This window comes from Pleurodeles waltl, chromosome 11 (assembly GCF_031143425.1).
Source record: "Pleurodeles waltl isolate 20211129_DDA chromosome 11, aPleWal1.hap1.20221129, whole genome shotgun sequence".
Lineage (NCBI taxonomy): Eukaryota > Metazoa > Chordata > Amphibia > Caudata > Salamandridae > Pleurodeles > Pleurodeles waltl.
In genome coordinates, this window is record NC_090450.1 from 69,300,211 (window position 1) to 69,321,112 (window position 20,902).

Consider the following 20,902-nt stretch of genomic DNA (forward strand, 5'->3'; position numbering starts at 1 on the left):
AGTCACCTTTCCCCCCAGATCTCACTTTTCCAAATTCTTTTTGTCCTTTAATAGGGTCGAGCCTGCGATAGCATGCACTAGTGCATGCGTATTGCTTGCGAGACGCTATAGTAGATAGAAAAGGGCTCGGAGCCACGCCCATGTCACGCCAGTGTCTTTCATTGGTTCGTGGGCTTGCCTTTTGAAATCTGCTTGCTTTCATTAGAGGAAGGCATGCATACGTCATGCCTTTTCCGGTGGTTAGCCCTCCTCGAGCTCAGCGACCAAGTACTGAAAACATACAAGGCTCGCTGTTTTCCGTCCGGTTTGTGGACTACTTTTTCTCTTTTTTCGCAGCGCGATCTCGCTTGGCAGAAGTCGAGTGCTTTTTCTTTTTTGTGTGTCTCTGTCACGGCGGCGTATTGAATCAGCTCTCTTATGTGAAACTGTTTTTATTTTTATTTTAGTTTGGGTGGCAAGAAAAGTCCAGTTAGTAATTTACAATACAAATAGCTCTAACTTGAGCAAATGCGAGACCCATTGCATTGCAAATGCTTGCTCTTTTTACCTTTTGTTCTTGTGTTTTAGCCCAGCACATGTTAACTTGTGACTTGCTAATCTGTAGGGATTTCCCTTACCCTAGCTCGCTAATCTTAGATTACTTTTAAATTGCCTTAATGCTCAAAAGAACTGAACAGTGCTTGTTTTCTATCCATCAGATTATCTTGTTGGTATTTGCTATTTTATTTGTTGAATATTTAGTTCTTTAAATGTTAGTTTATTTTCATCACTGTGGTCAACCCATGGTGATTGTGTGTCCTTATACCATTGTTTTGAGAATCATTTACATACATTAGAGCCTGAATATGTAATAAAACTCTTAACTTTTTCAGACTGGAGTTTTCCTTATGTGGACACATGGGTCATACTGTCATTTTAAATTGTGCTATTTGAAGAGTTTTGATTGCATATTTTTCCACCACTTCATGTTGGGTGAAAAGATTTGTTGACCTCGTTTAAAGCATAACCGAAAAATGCTTTATCACAGAGGTTGCATCAAGCATGAAATTAAACGATTCAGCTTGCATAGAGAGCTGAATTTGAATCCGTCCAGTTTTTTGAAAGACAGACATTCCTGGACTAGGCTTGACACTTGCTGCTACAAAAGCTTTTAAGATCCATTCCCTCATGGTAGCGGGGTTGGCCTTGAGCCATTCTAGGTTAATAGATGAAGCAGATTTGCATGTCATTGACGTACTGATGGGTCTTGGTGCTGCTGTCTTCGAGTGGGGTTCCTAAGGGATTGGTCACATATCTTGAGTGTCCCTCTAGCTCACCTGTTAAAGAATGTGATGCTGTAGACAGGGACATCTTAAGGATTTTGGTTGCCCTGGGCAAAACATATTTGGGGCCCCTCTTCGGAACCGCTTTGAATTTATGGTACAGTTTCAGCTCTTTAATGCCCTCTTTGGCCAGGTTACTGACAGTGCACAGTCATATTTGTCTAACATCTAAATGTGTTTACATCTAATATTCAGGGATAGTGACATGTTTTCAATATTGTAACTAAGAAAATACTTTATAACAATACTGCACTTAATCTCTGTGTCATCCTCCATTTCGCCTATGTGAGCTCCTGTTTTGATCTAAAAAGAAACTTTTGCATGGATGTTGTGTGAAAGCTGAACACAACATTTCTCTGTAAATGTCTGTAATAAACTCTCACACATCACCCACATTAAAAATAAATTAAAGGAAAACGGTATTTAAAACAATCTGTTTAAGAATTAATCAAGGTCATCAGGGCAAGACACTGTATAAAAGCTGTGCCTCTATCAAGGGGGCCCCTGAAAGGCTGGGGCCATGGGTCAGAGCCCACTTTGCCATGTCGTAAAACGTCTGTGGCTGGAGAGAAGGTATAGCGCTCAGCAGTAGATAGCATGATGATATGTTCTTTGCATTATCCCTCAATAAAACGGATGCTGACTACATTGGTGAAGTAACAAATAAAAGTTACAAAGTGTTCAGTGTGTTTCTTTTCCTTCTGCTTTATCTGTAGATAAAGGGCTTTGCACGAGCTACCTATCTTCAAATGAGCTGGTAGAAAAGCAGCCTAAATAAAATACTCCGCTTCCATTTTGTTTCTGTGGCCTGAAAAGCTGTGTCTGGATATGACGTGGAAGTTTTTTTTATTTTACATTAATGTTGATAGGTCCAAGTGTGTGCGAGTTTTTTTGTAAACTTCATAAAAGGGAGACGTAAGATTTGAGGGTTTGCCAGGAAAACAAATGGTCAACCCCACTTATCATGATCGAATTCTCACTTACTTTTTTTCGGGCACATTCTCAAGTAAAACCTATTTATGGTGAGTATTTGCACCCACGTGGGAGAGTTGAAATATTCAGGAAGTGCAAAGTTTGCCATCTTCGCGTATCTTTGCAGGTATGTTTACAACGTTGGCCCCCTTACATTGCTTCAGTAGCTGAGGCGCAGCGTGAGTGAGGCCTTTCGGCTTTTACCTCACACTGAATCCTGCTGGAGGGAGTGAGTGACACCTGCAGCTGCCTGGCCTAGCCCTGCGTGGCCTCTGCCCCCAAACACAAACACAGCTCGGGGCGTGATGGACTCCGGATTGCCCCACAGGGCTATTTCTGTCTGGAAACACATGGCTAATTAATATTGTAAGCAATAAACAGAGTGGGCACGTTCCCATGTTTCACGTCACAGGCACGCTCCCTTCCCGTAGGCCACGTTGAGGGAGTGCCAGAAGGGAATTCTAAGCAAACGGGATAAAACCGAGAGGCAACGCAAGGTGCCTCTCATTAACAAAACATGTTTTTTGATAGGGCACGACAGAAAAGGCCCCGGGCTCGAATTATATTGTTTCCATAAGGAGTGTATAAATAGCGGGGAGAAAGAACCTGTGATGCGTCAGCTGTTCAACACTCCGAGTACACCTACAGATAGTCCCTCTGTCACCGCGCCAAGGATGGTGAAAGTAGAACATCGTTTTTAAGTTACTCACTTTTCTCCTTGGCAGAGTGCTGCATACCTGCGAGTCACACCCCGTTTATTGTTGTTGCTCGCCTTGTCGCAGTGATGTTCCACGACCTGGCTATTAATAGTGCAGCAGGTGCAGTGACACCGGAATCCAAAGTTTTGAGGGCCCCACTGCATCCCAATATTTTATGTTTCTGTTAGCCAGTAGAAGGCTGTAGGGGCACATTTTCCTTTTTTGTGTGTTAGGCCCCATGCCACAATCGCTAGGCCACTGATGATACCCCTTCAATTTCAGAAAATCACATACAATTCTTGTGAATTACTTTAGTATATAGAACTATATTGGATTTCAAGACTTAGGTGGTCATTATGATTTCGGTGGACGGCAAAGCCCGTCTGCCAAAATCCAGACGGCTAGGTTGCTGCCATTGTGGCTGCCTCCCCACCGGGCCCATTACGAGTGTCCTGCTGGATCAGCAGGTGTAAACTTCAATTTCCATTTGCTGGCCCAGCGGAAACGGCCTACAGCATTGTTTCCGGCTTGTAATCGAGCCGGCAGCAACGTTGTATTGTGCAGTGTGCATCAGCACCCTGTCAATGTACACTGTCTGCAAAGCAGACAGTGAACATTTCGACGGTGCTGGCCTGGGTGGCCCCTGCCTGCACCCGTTGTCCACCAGCCTTTTCATGGTGATGGCACCGCCATGAAATTTCTGGTGGAGAACATAGTTGGAATCCCCAGGGATTAGGACTGCCAACACCGCCAGGCTGTCGGGATGTCGAAATCCGGTGGTGCTGGCGGTCCGATCGTGGCACTACTGCCGCGGTCATAATATGGCGCTATGGCCGCCTCATTGAGACCGTCAGGTTCGTAATCAGGCCCCTAAAGTCTAGCTACAGTACACACCACTACTGCCACTACCGTACAAAGAACGGGTCCTTAGCAGAATATGATAGAATTGTCTAATTTAAAGCAGAAGAAAGAACATTGGAAGTATTGGAATCTTGGATCAGAAGGCCTATAACCAGCCATTATTGCCCCCTTCTGTTACCTGCTCTGAGAATCCTGGGGCCTTTCAATTTTCAAATGTAAGATTTTTGTTCTCCCATGGGAAACCCATGACATGGTTTCAAATGCGAAGATTGTGGTGGATTAGAAAAGAAAAGACAACCACTGACTTGGACCTCAGTAAACGCGATTCAGTCACAAATGGTCGTAGCCAGATGCTTCTTTTGCTAAAAACACCATACAAAACTGAACACTGCAGCAGTGTGTACTCAAAAAACAATACGTCCATTACAAGACAATGAAGAGGTAAGAACTATAGACACGAGGCTTCTTGTACCTGACAAAGAGTGGGAGATGGGTGTAAAACAGGGCGATCGGGGTGGCTCACACAGGGTCTCAACATGTATTCAAACTGTGGTTCTGTATCCTGTTGCAATGGATGAGGTTATGTTGATTCTCCTTGAATTTCTGGGGGTTATCCTTCTTGCCCCCAGGATTATATGAAATTATATCTGTTGTTGTGTTGGGGATATTAATGTGATGCTAAATCGCCACTGAGACAAACTATTGTTTCAGGAGTTGGAGCATCCTGGTCCTGTGTTGTGAAAAGTTAAGTGTTTTCTGTGATAAGCTCCTTCGCTGAGCTACGGTACATGGGAGCTGGTTCTGCATCCCAAGACTGAGAGTTTAGGTTGATTTGTCTCCTGTACTTTTATGCATGATCCAAGTTCAGTCAGTGGTGTGGTGGAAGATTTGTGTCACTCCTTCTGTGGTTGCCTTAGTACAGTTTCATCCTGCCTATGTCAACTCCAGTTACTTGGGCCTTACAGAAACACTCTTAAGTAATGCTGCAGCACACTTATCTCTCCCACCTGTTGTTGTAACCATGTAAAGATTGAATCATAAAACTTGTAAGCTGAATGCCGCATTGGTGGCGGTCCAGACCGCCACACTCGTAATAAGGCCCTTAGTGTTGGAATGACTATCAGTGGAGTGAACTGATCTACAAGAATTTTTATTTCACCAGACTCGCTCACCGAATGTTAGCCTGGCCTTGCCCACTTCTACTTGTGACTTGATTTAAATTTTTCTGCAAAAAGTTCACATTAAGGCTTAGAGGTTTTCTGACTTTTAGTACTGTTTTCATAGTAAAGTTAAATAGACTTGAATTGTACTAATTAATCATTTTACTAACCTTGAAAGGTAAAATCTAATTTTTCCCATTTTCCACTTTGAACTTTTTTTGTGGCAGACAACAAGTATAATTTTTGCTTTTTAGGTCTGACACAGTGGAAATGTTTTGTTGTAATCATTATACGCAAAGAATTGTGTCATCCCGTATAGCCATTAGTTTGTTTGGGCTGCCCTTCCCATCCCTTTCAGCTACTGCTTGCTTGAAGTGGATGTTTACATTTTGCTGTGGTGATTTGCAAACAAAGTAATCTATCTGCTGGATGATAGGTGCTCTTCATGGTTGTGCACTGGAAAATACTGTCATGCAACTCAGGAAGTCTTTAGTCATCCCAAAATGCTGTAATTTTTTTTTCATAATAATGAGGTAACCATAAAAGGTTAGATATATTTAAAATTATAATTGCTCATAACTTAATGTCATTTAATTTATCTTTTTGAGGGTTTTTCTCATAACATAATATAATTTTTTTGATAATTTCCCAAATTATTTCTTTCTAGGATCACGCCTGCGAGAACATGCACTAGCGCATGCCCCTTGCTTGCGAGACTCTGTTGTTAACTAAAAAGGGCTTAGAGCCTGCCTGTCACTTTTCATGTGTTGTCTTGTGTGGCCGTAATAATTTGTCACTGCAGGCCAAGCATCATTTCCGTTCCTGTCTGTGGAGCAGGGAGCAAGTACTGATTGATTCAACTTAATCAGTGCCCATCCACTGCTCCTGACGTGATTGAGGTATAATTTTCAGTAGTTAACTTCTCACTTTGCACTCCTGTTTTGTTTTGTTTTTCGTGGTGGGCGCTGTTCTCAAAATATTACTTTTATCTTATTCTAAATATAGCAAAGCGGCATTGTTTCTTTCTTATGTGTAATTTCTGATATTATGCTTTAACACATAATCGTGCAGTACACCCCAATCCAGTCCAGTCCAGTCGGCCCCACTCCAATCCATGACAGTCCACCCCACCCCACCCCACATCAATCCACCCCACTCAGTCCAATCCACCTGGCTCAATACAGTTGACCCCAGAGCACTCAAACCCACCCCCACTCCAATCCATCCCACCCCAAACCAAACCACTCACCCCAATCCACTCCAGTTCACAACACTCCATTTCTCCCAAACGATCCCACTCCAGTCTTCCTCATCTGTCCTGCTCCCAGTCCAAGACAATCTGTCCCACTCCAATAAAAACAATTTGCCCCAGTTCAATCTAAAACAGTCGGCCCCACTCCAGTCTAAAACAGTCTGCCCCACACCAGTTCAAAACAATTCACCCCTCTCCAATCTGCCCCAATCTGATCCAAAAGAACCCGCCCGCTTCAATCTGCCATACTCCAGTCAAAAACAATCTGTCCCACTCCAATCCAAACAACCTGCTCCTCTTCAATCCAAAACAATTTCCCCACTCCAATCTGCCCCTCTGCAATCCAAAACAATCTGCCACACTCCAGTGTGCCTTCTCTAGTCTCAAAAAATCTGCTCCACTCTGATCCAAAAAAAACTGCACTACTCCAGTCTTCCCCACTGCAATCTGCCCAACTCCAATTTGCCTCACTCCAATCCAGTGCACCTCTCCTGCATCCAGTCCACCTCACTCCATTCAATTTCACCTCACTCCAGTCCACCACAAATCACCCCATTCCAATCCACCCACACCAATCCAAAGCAGCCCAATCCAATCTACCCTACTCCAATCCACCTTAAACAAATCCATTCCAACCCACTCCACCACAATCCACCACCACAACCCACCACCACTCCAATCCACCCAATTCCAGTCCAGTCCGCCCCAATCCAGTTCAGTCTGTCCCATTCTAGTCCAGTCTGTCCCACTCCAGTCCAGTCCACCCCACATCAATCCAACTCACCCCAATCAAGTCCAACCCAGTCCACCCACTCAAATCCATTTCATCTCATTCCAATCCAATCCACCCCACTGCAATCCAATCCACCCACCCCAATCTGTCCCACCGCATTCCATTCCACTCCTCTCTAGTGCACCCCACCCCACCACATCTAATCTACCCCCCTCAATCCAATTCAACGCACTCCAATCCACCCCACTCTATTACACCCCAATCTACCCCAGTCAAGCTCACTCCAATCCAACCACTCCAGTCCATCCCACCCCATTTCAATCCACTCCACACCAGTCCATCCTACTCAAGTCTACACCAGTCCACCCCACCCTATCCCAGTCCAATCCATCCCACTCCAGTTCAGTCCAACCCATTCCAATCCAACTCATCTAGCCCACCCCACTCCACTCCACCCCAGTCTAGTCTAATCCAATCCAGTCCAATCCGATTCGCCCCACTCTAATCCAGTCAACTATAGTCCAATCCACCCCACTCAAATCCAGTGATTCTAATCTACCCCACACCAATCCACCCCACTCCACTCCACCTCGATTTAATCCACTCCACTTCAGTCCAATCGAACCTACCCCACTCCATTCCACTCCACCCCACTGCTGCCAGGTGGGGGTGTAAGATAGTTATCTGGATAGACTTCTCATACAGCAATTTCGGCCTTGGGCACATCAAATTAGGCCTTTCTTTGACACGTAACCTTCATTCCTTCACATACTCCTTGTCAGCCCAAAAAACATTATATTTATCAGGTATTAAGTCAGATAACCAAGGAAGAAAGTCAAATCATAGTCCTCTATTACTCTAAATTTGTTAATACCAGTGCAGTGTTTGAATGACGAGCGAGTGTTAAGCAAAAAAAAGCAGCTACACTTAGGTGTAGTATTGGTTGTGGGGTAAGCATCTGATTAAAGGTCAGTGTTAAAAGTTGCTTTGTCTTTGCCTCTGCTTGTAATAAATTGGGCCCAGATTTACTATTGACGAAGATGCTTGCAAAAACCAAAGAGGCGCAAATGGCAGCATCAATCAACTTTCACATTCAAAAGAATGTATTCACAGAAAGGTAATGCAAGTGCAATGTAGTGGAGCACCGACCTCACAATAATTTACCATATATAGGTACAAAGCAGAATGCACCTTTAGAATTTACCCCAAAGCTTGGTCAACTAAAGTCACGCGTAAGTGTGAGCTGGCTGACTATGGAATGCTGGTGGGAAATAAACTCAGAGGCAACCAGTGGACAAAAGGGGAATCTAGTGATTTTCCTAAGTGTAACACTTACAATTGCTGTGAAACTCCACACATTATGCAATTTGAACATGGGTGAATGTGTATAGAGAGGCTATTTTTCGTTTACAAACCTCCTATAAGCCTCTGCGTCCTCGGCTTTGCACCACCGCACAATGCTAAATACGTTTTAGCGCAAGCATGGCAGATGGCACTAATGGGGCATCTAGTAAATACGGTAACGCACTATATTTTGCTGTTCATGCAAGACGGTGCTAATGGTCAACACACAGTTATGTTCGACACATCTTGGTAAATGTCGGACCAGGATAGAATCTTACATTTGTATTTTTTTAGCAATATTTTCTTTTGAGTTCTATCCCATACCCAGCTCCAACCTACCCCACCTCCCACAGCCCACCACCACAAGAATCACCTCTGCTCAGACTGTCAAAGGATGAAAAAGGATACTGTAGGTTGTTTACTGTGTGTTTGTGAGCTCCATCCTGTAATGGTCCTGTGGAATCTTTTCCATAGCATATGTCAGTCTTTGAGCATTATTTCTCTCACACTGTAAAGTAGAGTTCTTAAATTAGTGTTTATGGCGGATCAGTGAGTTTATATGTAGGCTCTGATCCACTAACGCTGATTTATGATGAATTATAATATATACTTCAATGATTTTAAGCTCATCAACTGTTTATGTTTTTTTTCTATTTTTGTCCTTCCATGGGATTTAGCGGCTGGAAGTGTGCAAAGTGTGAAATGCGGGAGAATCTTTGGCTGAACCTGACGGACGGTTCGATATTATGTGGAAGGTGGTTCTTTGATGGCCGAGGGGGAAACGGGCATGCATTGGAACATCATAAGCAGATGGGGTACCCCCTGGCAGTGAAACTTGGAACAATCACGCCGGATGGTGCAGGTCTGTCTTTGCAATATTTTATTTTCAGATGTACGAGAGTAGGGGTGGTAAACATTTGCACTATACTAACTCGGTGCCAGTCATCAATCACATTTAGGCTAGCTACATTTTAAATTTGTGTACTGCTGTAGGCTTAAGAAAACAATACGAAAAATGTATATTTTGTTTGAATGTTTGTGGTGTTTTGGGGTTGTAGAGAGGGAAGTGAATTTAATTATATATTTTTTTTATTATTTTGTATATTTCTGTTTCCAATTTTACATTGTTGCATTTTTAGGTAAAGTATAATTAAAAACAAATGTTGTTTGGTATTTTCGGTGTTTTCTACAAAATTATTGACTTTCAATGGTATATGTAATTCTTAAGAAGTTCAAGACTTACCCTACTTTTGTATTCATTTTGTGTACAAGTAAATTTAACCCCCTCCAAAGTCCAACACTTTTCCAACTACTGCTTAGACTGGAGAGTGAATAGTAAATCTAACCCCTCCGAAGTCCTTCACTTTTCTTACTGTTGGTTAGATATGATTGGGAATAGTAAATCCAACCCTTCCGACGTCAAACACTTTCCCTACTGTTGCTTAGGCTGGAGTGGGAATAGTATATCTAACATTCATCAATCACATTTAAGGAACCTGCATTTTGAATATGTTTACTGCTGTAGACTTAAGAAAACAATGCATTATAAAAGCAGTCAGGACCACAATAGTGTGCCTTATACATTCTCCATAAACCCAATTACCTTTCTGCCATTTGTTAATGCTTTCCTTATTTACAGGAAACAATACAGGTATTTTGTCTGTGCTATATGACTTTGAGGACAGATTTGGTTTACAGATTTATTTTCTGTATTATTTCTCTCACTTTATTTTTATATTATCAAAGTGCAAAAAAAATCAAAGAATTACCTGTAACACACAGTGTCTAATCTTTACAACCATACATCAAATTCATGTAGAAAAAAAGAAAAGAACAATTGTCCCACCCAACCATATATTTGAAAAATAGATATTGAGTAGTAATATCCTGGTGGTTAGGAAAAATATATGGCAGATCGTAAGCTTATTATATCTTAATTTTCAAATTGTTAGAGTTAATCCAGTCATGACATGGTCCCCAAATGCTTTAACCATTCTTTCGACTCGATCTTCTGCTCTTTGTAAAGGAGTCTCTAGATATAAAAAGCATCATACCTTGGCCACCATTGCCAAGTTGAAGGGGGGTCAGGATTAAGCCAGTCCACTGCAATACAGTCAGTGAATGACCAAAATATTGGATTAAAAATATCGTGCAGTATGAATATCATGTCAAAAATATTGTGTTTTATTTTTTGGGTTAAAGACAACAAAATATCCAGGGAGGAACTCCTGTTTGGGAGAAGGGATCCCAAGCAGACAGAAGGTTAACAACTGCGTATGATTACTGGGTTTGTTTTGCAGCATGTCCAATTGAGAGCCATTTTGAATAGAATCTGGCATCTGATAAAAAATGATCCTGTAATTGGAGACATGGTTCCAGATAAGCCTTTCGTGACTTTCCGTAAAGCCAAGTCCATGAGACAAGACCTTGTAGTGAGTAGTCCAGAAATCACTAAAGACAGAATTTGGCTTTCACACAACCCTGGATTCAGTGAGTGCCATAAATGTAAGGCTTTTACTTTAGGAGTCAACACATCCCTTGTGTTTTTGCCACTAACGGAGACCCCAATTCGTATTAACAAAAGTCTAGCATATTAAAAACAGCGATCACAATTATCTTGTAGCCCGGCATTTTGAGGAGTGTTATGATGGACGAGAGGGTGAACTGAGTTACTTTGTTCTCGAAAAAGAGTGTGAGGCGGAAACAGAGAACAGCTGCTGAGAAGATTAGAATTTAGGTACATCCTCATGCTCGATACCAAGATCCAAGGGGCCTGAATATGAATGAAGATTTGCGTGTACACCTGTAGACAGGGGACATGCATCAAAGCATTCTCGGAGGCTGACTTTGTCAGTAGGACGGTACATTTGTTTTTAGGTTTCTGATATAGTGGTGTGCAAGTCTCACAAGTATGTATTCATTAACTTCATTTATCCTCGGGTGTGATTTACTTGTTTGTTAAATTGTGTTGAGAGATGCAGATATATGGAGGTGGTTTCAATAGGCTTCTTGGTGTTCATATGAAAGTGTTGTGCACAATATGCAATTTTGTCAAACTAATGTGTGTTACCCATTGGCGTTGACAGGCCAGAGGCAGCTTTGGTTTTAATACTTTGTGATTTATGTTTGATAATTTAATTTAATCTCATACATTTTGGTTTGACTTTTGAACATTTCACTAAGTTTTGAAATGTGGAACTGCAACGAATCCTTATTGTATAGTGACCTATTACTGTGCACCATCCCAGAGTATTTTTTCCATGCTGAAGGGTTAGGCAGCTCGTCATCGATGTGAAACTTCTTGCTATAAGAATAGATGTGTGTCTATAGAGGGTGGTTTTTGAGAAAGGCTGCGTTAGATGGCCGAAACGCGTTAAGTTTACCATGTTTCATAAATAAAGCCAGTTGCTATAGCGTCCCAGAGCATGCCAGTACTAGTTTCTTTGAGTAGTTGTGCATATATATATATATATATATATAGATATATATATAGATATATATATATTACCACAAAACAGTCCACTTAAGACGCGCTCTTTCCGTCGGTGCCCATGTCCGGGAAGGACCATTTCCCTGTATTTTATATCCACACAAATTTGACACAAAGTCAAAAACGCAGCACTCACAGGATTCTTTGAATTACTCCTTTTAATCTGCAACTGATAACCCCAACACCAACGCGTTTCAACCATGGTAAATGAGTGATCCATTCATGACTATACATACTCTCTCCCCCTTTATGCCTTTATGTGGCATTATGGGATATGTAGAACTCTTCATATAAATTTGTGATTTCAAACATCAGAAAAGAAAGAAAACCACATAAATACCATTAAAAACAAATATTTACATTTTAACAAAAAATCTTTTGTTACTTATAGTCATCACAAAAAAGTATATCAAATAATGTTAATTTCTACTGATCAATACATCCTTATTCTCTTTGCATTTTGCATTTGTTTCTTTTATCTACACCAATCTTCTGTTCTATCTACATTATATTATTATTTTATTATAAAATCCATTATCCAACGTTGTGGTCTAGTACCCACTCTTCTTTTTGATGAATCAATATATCCTGTATTGTCAGCATGGTATATCTATACTTTATCACCTGGTGCAGTCAATTCCATATTTATATCGTTATAGTTAGTTTATCATTCTTCATATTTACATGTGACAACAGTTCCTCGTCTCCATTTATCCCATAAGGGATCTTTGTTTTAATCTGATGATATACCTTGATTCTAGACGCCACAATTTTTGAACTCTATCCCCTCCTCTCTCTTGTTTTTTTACTGTTGCAATTCCAAAATACCTCATATATAACCAATTCGATTTTTCATGATTTTTCAGATGTTTAGTCATAGCATAATTACTATCATCATTTTGTACCGCCCTAATATGCTCAAGAATTCGCTTCTTTGGAGGACAGATGGTGCTCCCTACATACCTCAAACCACAGAGACATTCTATAACATACACTACAAATGTAGTTTTGCATGTGATCCTATCTGTAATCGGGATTTCTTTACCCTGAAAGTCTGTAATCTCCTTCTTATTACAGCCAATCTTACATGCTTTACACTTGTTGCAGCAGAAAAAGCCTTTATTTCCATCTACTAACCAGTTAGATACTGCTGGTAATTCAAAGTGACTTTTCAATAACATGTCCTTTAGCGATGGTACCCTCCTGTATGTTACAAACGGTCGAGTACCAATTTGTGATCCATTGTCTCCATCCTTTTTAATCACATGCCAATTTCTATTTAAGATGTTCAGTATCTGTTGATTCTCTTTGCTATAATCCAAGATGTCTTATTTTCTCAGTTTCCGCCTCACTCTTGCATTCATTTCTAATCACCAATGTCTCCTGTGAGTGCCGCGTTTTTGACTTTGTGTCAAACTTGTATGGATATATATATATATATATATATATATATATATATATATATATATTCATCAAAAGAAAAGCAGCAGGCTACAAAGCAACGCACCTGACCAAATAATTTCCTAAAAAATGAAAAAGAATTATTAATGAGTCCTTCTTATGTGCACTCAAACCAACACCTGCAGCCAAGGTGTACTCCTTTAAAACTAAAGGAAAAAAATACAATTTAGAACAAAGGTAGTGCACCACAGCCAATAATATAGAATGTCCAATTCTTTAGTTTATAGTTGTGCAAACCTTCTTTTATTCTTTTTTTGCTTTCCTCTTTCTTTATCCAATAATACATGTATTCACAACAGCAACAGCCAACGCGTTTCGTCCTCTCACATGGGACTTCTTCAGGGCTGTAATATAACACATATAACACACATTCAATAAAACACATAACAGTACCATATGGCCTTCTCATATGAAAAATACTACTGGGTGTAAATTAATGTGTGTTACCTGTGGCGTTATCATGAATGTCTGTCACCCCATCAGGGCTAGAGATGTAAGTTTCCTTGCCTTTCGAATGAGTGTCAAAGTAAAAATAGACAAAACCCCTTTGCTGTTTCCATACCACACTAAGCACTATGCCGCTATGTAAGAGTTTCTACATGGATGAACATGTCGCAATTGCTACGTGTTACTTAGTGATGCATCTGATTACATATTCAGCAGAGTTACTATATTTATGGGTCAATTAAATATTCTCCCCAGATACCGGCTGAGTGCCTATAATTTAACGACAATCTTGTTCCATCTGCATCACTAATTTGACCAGTATGCTCAATCTTAATTCCGAAATACCCTACATTTGTGGTACATATTTCCTAGTTTAGTACCAGGTGTTCGATCCCTCGTGAATCAAGTCCAAGGCCTCTGGTATCTAAACCTATGTGTATGCAAATTGCCCAGAATGTGTTGTACGCTCACCATTATTCTAGTGCATCTTGTTCTCTATCGTGGTTATCCTTGTCAAGTGTTTTTCTAGCGATCCTACTCCTGTTTTAGTTATTACCATTTATATGTCCCGGAAAAAAACAAAGAGACGTTATGGTTAGGTTCACCTTTAACCCACAGAAACCCATAGAAATTCAGCAGTTATAGTTATACTTATGTTAAGAAACTATAACTCGTGACTAGAAGTTGCTTAATGGCACTAGTTATTGTTTCTTCAGATAAGTCTAACAATAAGTAGAACTATAACTGCTGAATTGCTATGGTTTTGTCCGGCTAAAATGTGAACCTGACTATAACATCCACGTAAACTTTGTTTTTTTCGGCGACTTTGTATTTTCTTTTAACATAAAGTAATATATATTTACCGGGCGTCAATAAAACCACCACCACGCACGGCCTGCTGTCATGCCCTGCAGCCAACACCCCAGGGTTGCACCCAACAACACGAAGTTATAGTTAGGTGAAAATTTCAATGCCAACATAACGGTTCAAACAAAAAAAAAAAACACCCAATTTCACAAAAGTTATCTCTAGTAACTATAGCTCGTGCCTTAACATAACAATAACTTGTGTCTCCGCCAGGCGCAGTCTTGCCATCAGTGATGTCATTTCTCCTGTCGCAATGATGTTATCAATGATGTCATAGATAATGTGATGTAATATGTTGGGAAATTAGCATTGGATGGTGAGGGCGCGAGTTGTAGTTACCTTGGGGCATGTGTTATAGTTACTAGAGATAACTATAGCTGGTTAATTTTATTGGTTCTCTTACTTTAAAACGTTATGTTGTCACTGAAATTTTCACATAACTATAACATCACTTTAACCATTGTTTCTTTCAGTGAATTTCTAAGGGTTTACTTTAATGTAAAGTAATATTTTATTATCATTTGTTAAGTTAATTCCCCACCTAGGCTGTGCATATAGGAGGGTTGACTGCAGGGCCTGTCCCTGGCAGACAAGCAACCTCATGCCACGGAATGACTTTGGCTGTGAGTGGCAAGAGTTGGCTGAAGGCCCTAGCCTGCGGCCAGGCCCTGTGTCCAACCCCCGTGGGCAGCCAACCGTGACTGTGCACTGTGTGAAGTTGGCTACAGGAGACCAACCACTTGCGGGCAGCTATTTTCTGTGGTGAGGGGACATGCAGCCTCCCTCCCAAAGTGATTATTGGCCCCTGGGACTCTATCCTCTGTGGCCTACTTTTTTTTTTTTTTAAAGGGAGCGGGTGTGCTGCATCCCTCCTCATGTCTCTAGAGGCCCCAGGGATCCCATATCCCATGGCCTTCTTTTTTAATAAAGGAGAGGGGTGTGTGACCACCCTCCCTAAGCCACTATTGTTCTCATGGACTCCATCTCCAGGGGCCTTTTTAAATTAAAAAAAAAAGGGGAGTGCACGTGGCCAAATGGGTCCTGAGGACCCCATATCCAAGGTCCAAAGTCTAACTATAGGAGGGTGTGCATGTGACCACATTCCCCTAGCCTGAAGAAGTCCCGGGGAGTCCATCACCCAGGCTTAATTCATTATAAGTGGGTGTCCCACTGTCCACCCAGAGCACCCACAAAACATATTGTTTGGGGCCAGGAGGGAGTCTATGGGGGTGAAGATACTGTGCAATGGGTCTGGGGGTTTCTGTGTATAGTTTGATTGTTCCCCTTATAAGTATAAGGACATGATATTGTGGTAAACAATATTTTTATCACAATATGTTTGTCTCTCGATATTTTTGACAGCAATATTCTATTAAGAACAACAGAGTCTCTGCACTATAACGGCAATAAATGTTGTATCGGGTGAGTCAGTAGAGACAAGATGTCCAACACCTAACATGATAAGTTGGCTTGAGTTAGGGACATGGGCGTGCAATTTCTAACTTAATTTTTTTTAAACTTGACAGCAAAGAATATTGTAAAACATGTAAAATTTCATCCCTCTCCTCTTGAAGTCTTCAACATTCAGAATTGCTACTTCAGTCTTATTTAAATAATCTTTCTGCAGTGTAGATACGTGGAAGAATATCTTAAGATGCTGAATCTTGAGATTAGCGGACAACAATAATTGATAACCTTAACATAATGATTCTTGTAGTTTATCCACGCTAACCTCAGCTTTTGATTTAGCCCTCCCCCACATCCAATTAAGCTACTAGGTTATCAGGAATAACTTCAGAGAATCAATGTAAATGCCTGAAGTCTACCCTTTGTGTTATCCCTGAAGCCTGTTTCCAACAGAGGATTTTGAGCTAAGTTAACTTTATCTTGACGCACCCTGTAAAAAAAGAAACGTATTTTCCGGTTTAAAAAAAAATCAGTACCTGGTTAACTGAAACCCGTCTTGGTTCTCTTTAAAGAAAATAATAATAATGCCATTAAAAACAGATGTTTAAGTTGCATTATTTCTGTTTTTAACTCACGCCCCACAAAGCAGATTGTGAAAAACCTTTGGCAGAATGGTGCATTGTCATAGCGAGGTATATCTGTTAATAACATTAATAATATGGCACGGACATATCCAGATTCCCCAAAGGATGATTTCATTTGCAGTCTTGAATGGTATGTGCTTTAATAGTAGTTTGGTTCAGTAAACCAAAATAAATACCCTTTCACTTCTTCCCATAGGCTGATTTTATAAGTTGATGGATGTCCTGTCTCTGATGAGGAGGTACACAAAGTGCTATTTATTAGAAAACACACATATTTAAACATAGCAACAAAATTATACAAAATGTATTGGGGGAGCGACCAGCCACCCTTCTGTTTGGATAATCTAAGACATTCCAGAGCTATCCTGGTCTTACATACACCCAGATAACGCTACTAAAAGAGAATCTAGCTAGCCTGTTAGAAAGCTTTTTGTTAAAACATGGGTTGCAGTCCTTAATATAATTATAAAAATTATGGTAAAATAGACATTTTTACAATGTTACTACATCGATCAATGAGTCCGACCCGTATTGAGTCCCAATTATTTATATTCTTTTTAACCTTCTATTAGTGAGCCTCATACATTAGCTGTACCAATCAATAACCCTGGCCAACAGATTCGACTTTCCACTGATCTGGCATTCAACAAAGAGAATTAGATATATTCTGAGTGTTATTTTTAATTAAAAAGTACCCCATGATTTCACCAAAGAGTACAGCTTCAGTTTCAATAAATGTCATTGTCATATACACTTCTGATTGTAAAATCGCATGTCATCTGCATAAACTAATATGTTTGTTAGATAACCCTTATAACGTAACAGTTGTATATCTTCTCACATGGATGATGTATGCAAAAAGCTCCAGGTAGCGAGCAAGTAGCAGTGGAGAATGAGGACAACCAGGGCGAGTTTCTCTACTTATCTGAGTAAGACTCGATATATTACCCATCAGTAAGATTATGTTTTTTAGTTTCTAATTTGGAGCCTGGATTGTATGTGTAAATCTTGAACCATATCTCATCTTCTGTGTGACCACTCTTATGTAATAAAAAGATAACCTATAAAAGGCTTTCGACCATGACCATTGCAAAAGGGTTACCCTGCTCTGATGCAACATCAAATAGTGTAACAGAACGGCAAATGTGGTCCGTGGTACCCCCAAACCAAGCAGTGATCACTCCCCTCACCTCTGCAACTTAAGCCTTACTTGCCATGAATTGTCATTTTTAGGATGCGTTAAAGAAAACTAAAAAATATAAATTTTAGAAGGCACAGGGCACTCGGATCTTATAAAGTATAAAGAAAAAAACTGTAAACAGAATTTGCGTGTACAGGCCCTTAGATGTATACATCCAATTTCCACTGTAAACATGCATTGGCAAAGTCAGTAGTATCTCAGCAATTTACAACCTTTACCTATTGGTTTTACCAATGCTTGTTTAAAGTGGCTTATCAAAATCTTTTTTTTCTTTTGTAGTGCCTCTCAACCCCAATGTAGGATGTCAGTGCACTTTACATACACCCCCCAAGAAATAAAAATGTGCAGTGAAGCTTACAAATGTATACATGAATGCACAGGAAATTTAGGTAAAGCAGAGGGAGTTTTTAACAGTTAGCCATATTGATATGCATTGCATGTTTGATGGTCAAGTGTATGATTTGAAGTGTGATGATGTGCTGTCTTCCTATAGAATGGTGTGTATACCTAATGCCGAGGTTCATGCAATATTTTTTGTTATGCCGGCATATTCTTATGCAATTCCAGAGTTTCACATTATATTGAATGTCCAAGATGTGTAGTGCTTCATAAAACATGACATTTTGTGAGCTTTTTTACAGTAGGAGACTGGTTTGAATACATTGCCGACAATCATTTTCTTATTGAATCAATCTGACTTGACGTATTTAGCAAGGCATACCCTTGCAAAGGAAAGTTATCTGTGCAAAATGCATTTCTTATAATAAGTGTAATTTCACAAAAATTACATGTAATTTTTCGATTTTGTTTTGCATTTTGTGACTTATGAAACCAAACACGCAGCATGATCCATACATCTGGATATACATGTGTAACAGTCAAGTTAGTAATTAATATTAACAGTGTTATGATGTGCAGTGTACTTTACAGTATCGATTTGTGAATGAAGTACAGGAGTCTTTTAAGTACCAAGGTCTCTGTGACGTACAGATGTCTTCGCAAAGTGCGATGGGTGCAGCAGAGCCTACTTAGTGTGAGTTTTAGGATGTGGGCACAAAAAAATCACACTGTGTACCACAGTAGTTTAACAAATAGAGAAATCTTGTTAATTTGGGATTGGTGAAAAACTTTAATGCCTTCTTCTGTTCATTTGCAGATGTGTACTCTTTTGAAGAAGAGGAGGCAGTCATCGACCCACACATAGCAAAGCATTTGGCACATTTTGGAATTGATATGCTGCAGATGAACAAGGTAAGTAATTATTATTAAGCTATTATATGGGATAAAGAACTCCTACCTTACAGTCTAAAGATATTGCAATTCACAGAGGAGTTCCATGACCATATAAAGAAAGGAGGCTGAAGGCCGAGTTCTTTTACAAGGTTATGGAACTCCGAAGTGACTTGCAGTATCTTTATCATGTACGGCAGGGGTACTTTGTTCCTTATAATACATGGTCACACCATCACCTTTACCACAAACCACTTAAATCCTTGCTATGTAGCTCTTTCATGTGAAAGAGAAAACTCATTTGCAAACATGAAAAATAAAAATCGAATCTAGTGCAAAATTAAACACATTTAAAAAACTGTGATATATTTGTTGAAAAAGATGTTAGAATCAGTTAAATATGTCTGATTATAGCCGTTCTATAATTACCTGAATATTGCAAAAAGTAAACATTTTGCCATAAATATTTCCTTCCTGCTTGTCACTACTTGGAAAAACAGAGCAGAAAGAAAAGTCATGTTCAAACATCCTCTTTAATAGTGACCCTCCCTTCCTTTTTCCTCGGCTGCCTGCTCCGGTAGCAGGCATTGTGACGTCAGAACTCAACTGTAATAAGTTGTAATAGTTGAGTTATGATGCAATTTCTTTATAATCGGCAACTGGGTGCATCACAATTTGCCAATCATAAACAAATTAGAGACTGGGTTTTATAGTGGGATTGCAAAATCCTGTGTATTATATTGGAATATTTTATTTTCATATTCATGGATCAACAGCTGCATATTGCAACTTTGACCAAATGAGTCTCTTGTTTGAAAAATGTACCCTCCCAGGTTTTAAATACAATGAGTTGGTTTTAACATAAGAGTTGGTTTTAAGTGGGAAGCCTGCAGAGCTTCTAAGATCCTCCCTGATCTCATGAAGATAACTTGAGTTACATGACTTAAAGTGAGGTTTTTCATTTTGCTTTTGGTAGAAGCGTCCAATATGAGTATTAAAATGATGTGAAAGAACACAATCGGTTTCACAGATGTGTGGCCTGATGGCCTTTGACAGTGGAGCACGTTATATGTACTAACCGTGAGGCATGGATTGATGTTTCCACTGTAACAATGTGTATTGTCATATGCTGTAACAGGTATATTTTATCCTGTCTCAGTAGAAGATAAAACAATAACATACACTAAAAAATCCTTTGTGCATTACTCATATACATGTGTGAAAACAAGTGTGATTCCAAAATGGCCGCCACGGTTATATATTTCAAAATGAGGTTTGAAATGTCGCCATTGTTATATGTTTCAAAACGAGGTTATTTTGGTTGCCCTAGATGGAAGCGATTATACAGGTACCAAAACATTTATTTCGTTTTAGTAGACGATAAAAATTAACAACCTATATCAAATTAGTTTATGTAGAGTTCATATAAATGTAAGGCAAAAGTTGCCTCTCTAAAATGGCCGCCACGATTATATGTTTCTAAATGAGATTTTACTGGCATGCTGAGTACATTATACGTATAAGGTGCCATTTCAAAATTGCCGCCACCATCACGTTTTTAAAAAACGAGGTTTTTTAGGGTTTTTCAGTTTGCCCCAGACGTTAGTGATGGCACAAATATAAAAACGCGCACTTTGTTTCAATAGACAATAAAATAACAATATATATTTAATTCGTTTACATAGAGTTCATATAAATACACGGCGAAAGGTGCCTCTTCAAAATGGCTGCCACATCACATGCCTAAAAATGAGATCTTATTGGCATGTTGTGTGTATTATATTATATATTGTAATTGCGAGGTTTGGATCGA

General features: G+C 39.8%; 1 protein-coding gene across 2 annotated transcripts in view; it reads left to right on the plus strand.

The window, feature by feature from the left end:
• Positions 1-20,902, plus strand: part of USP13 (ubiquitin specific peptidase 13) — a 263,270-nt gene that overhangs the window by 120,445 nt on the left and 121,923 nt on the right. For both annotated transcript variants that reach the window (XM_069213085.1, XM_069213086.1), the window contains exons 6-7: positions 9,020-9,204; positions 19,016-19,110. In XM_069213085.1, the coding sequence (XP_069069186.1) occupies positions 9,020-9,204; positions 19,016-19,110 (280 nt within the window). The remainder of the gene's footprint in view (positions 1-9,019; positions 9,205-19,015; positions 19,111-20,902) is intronic.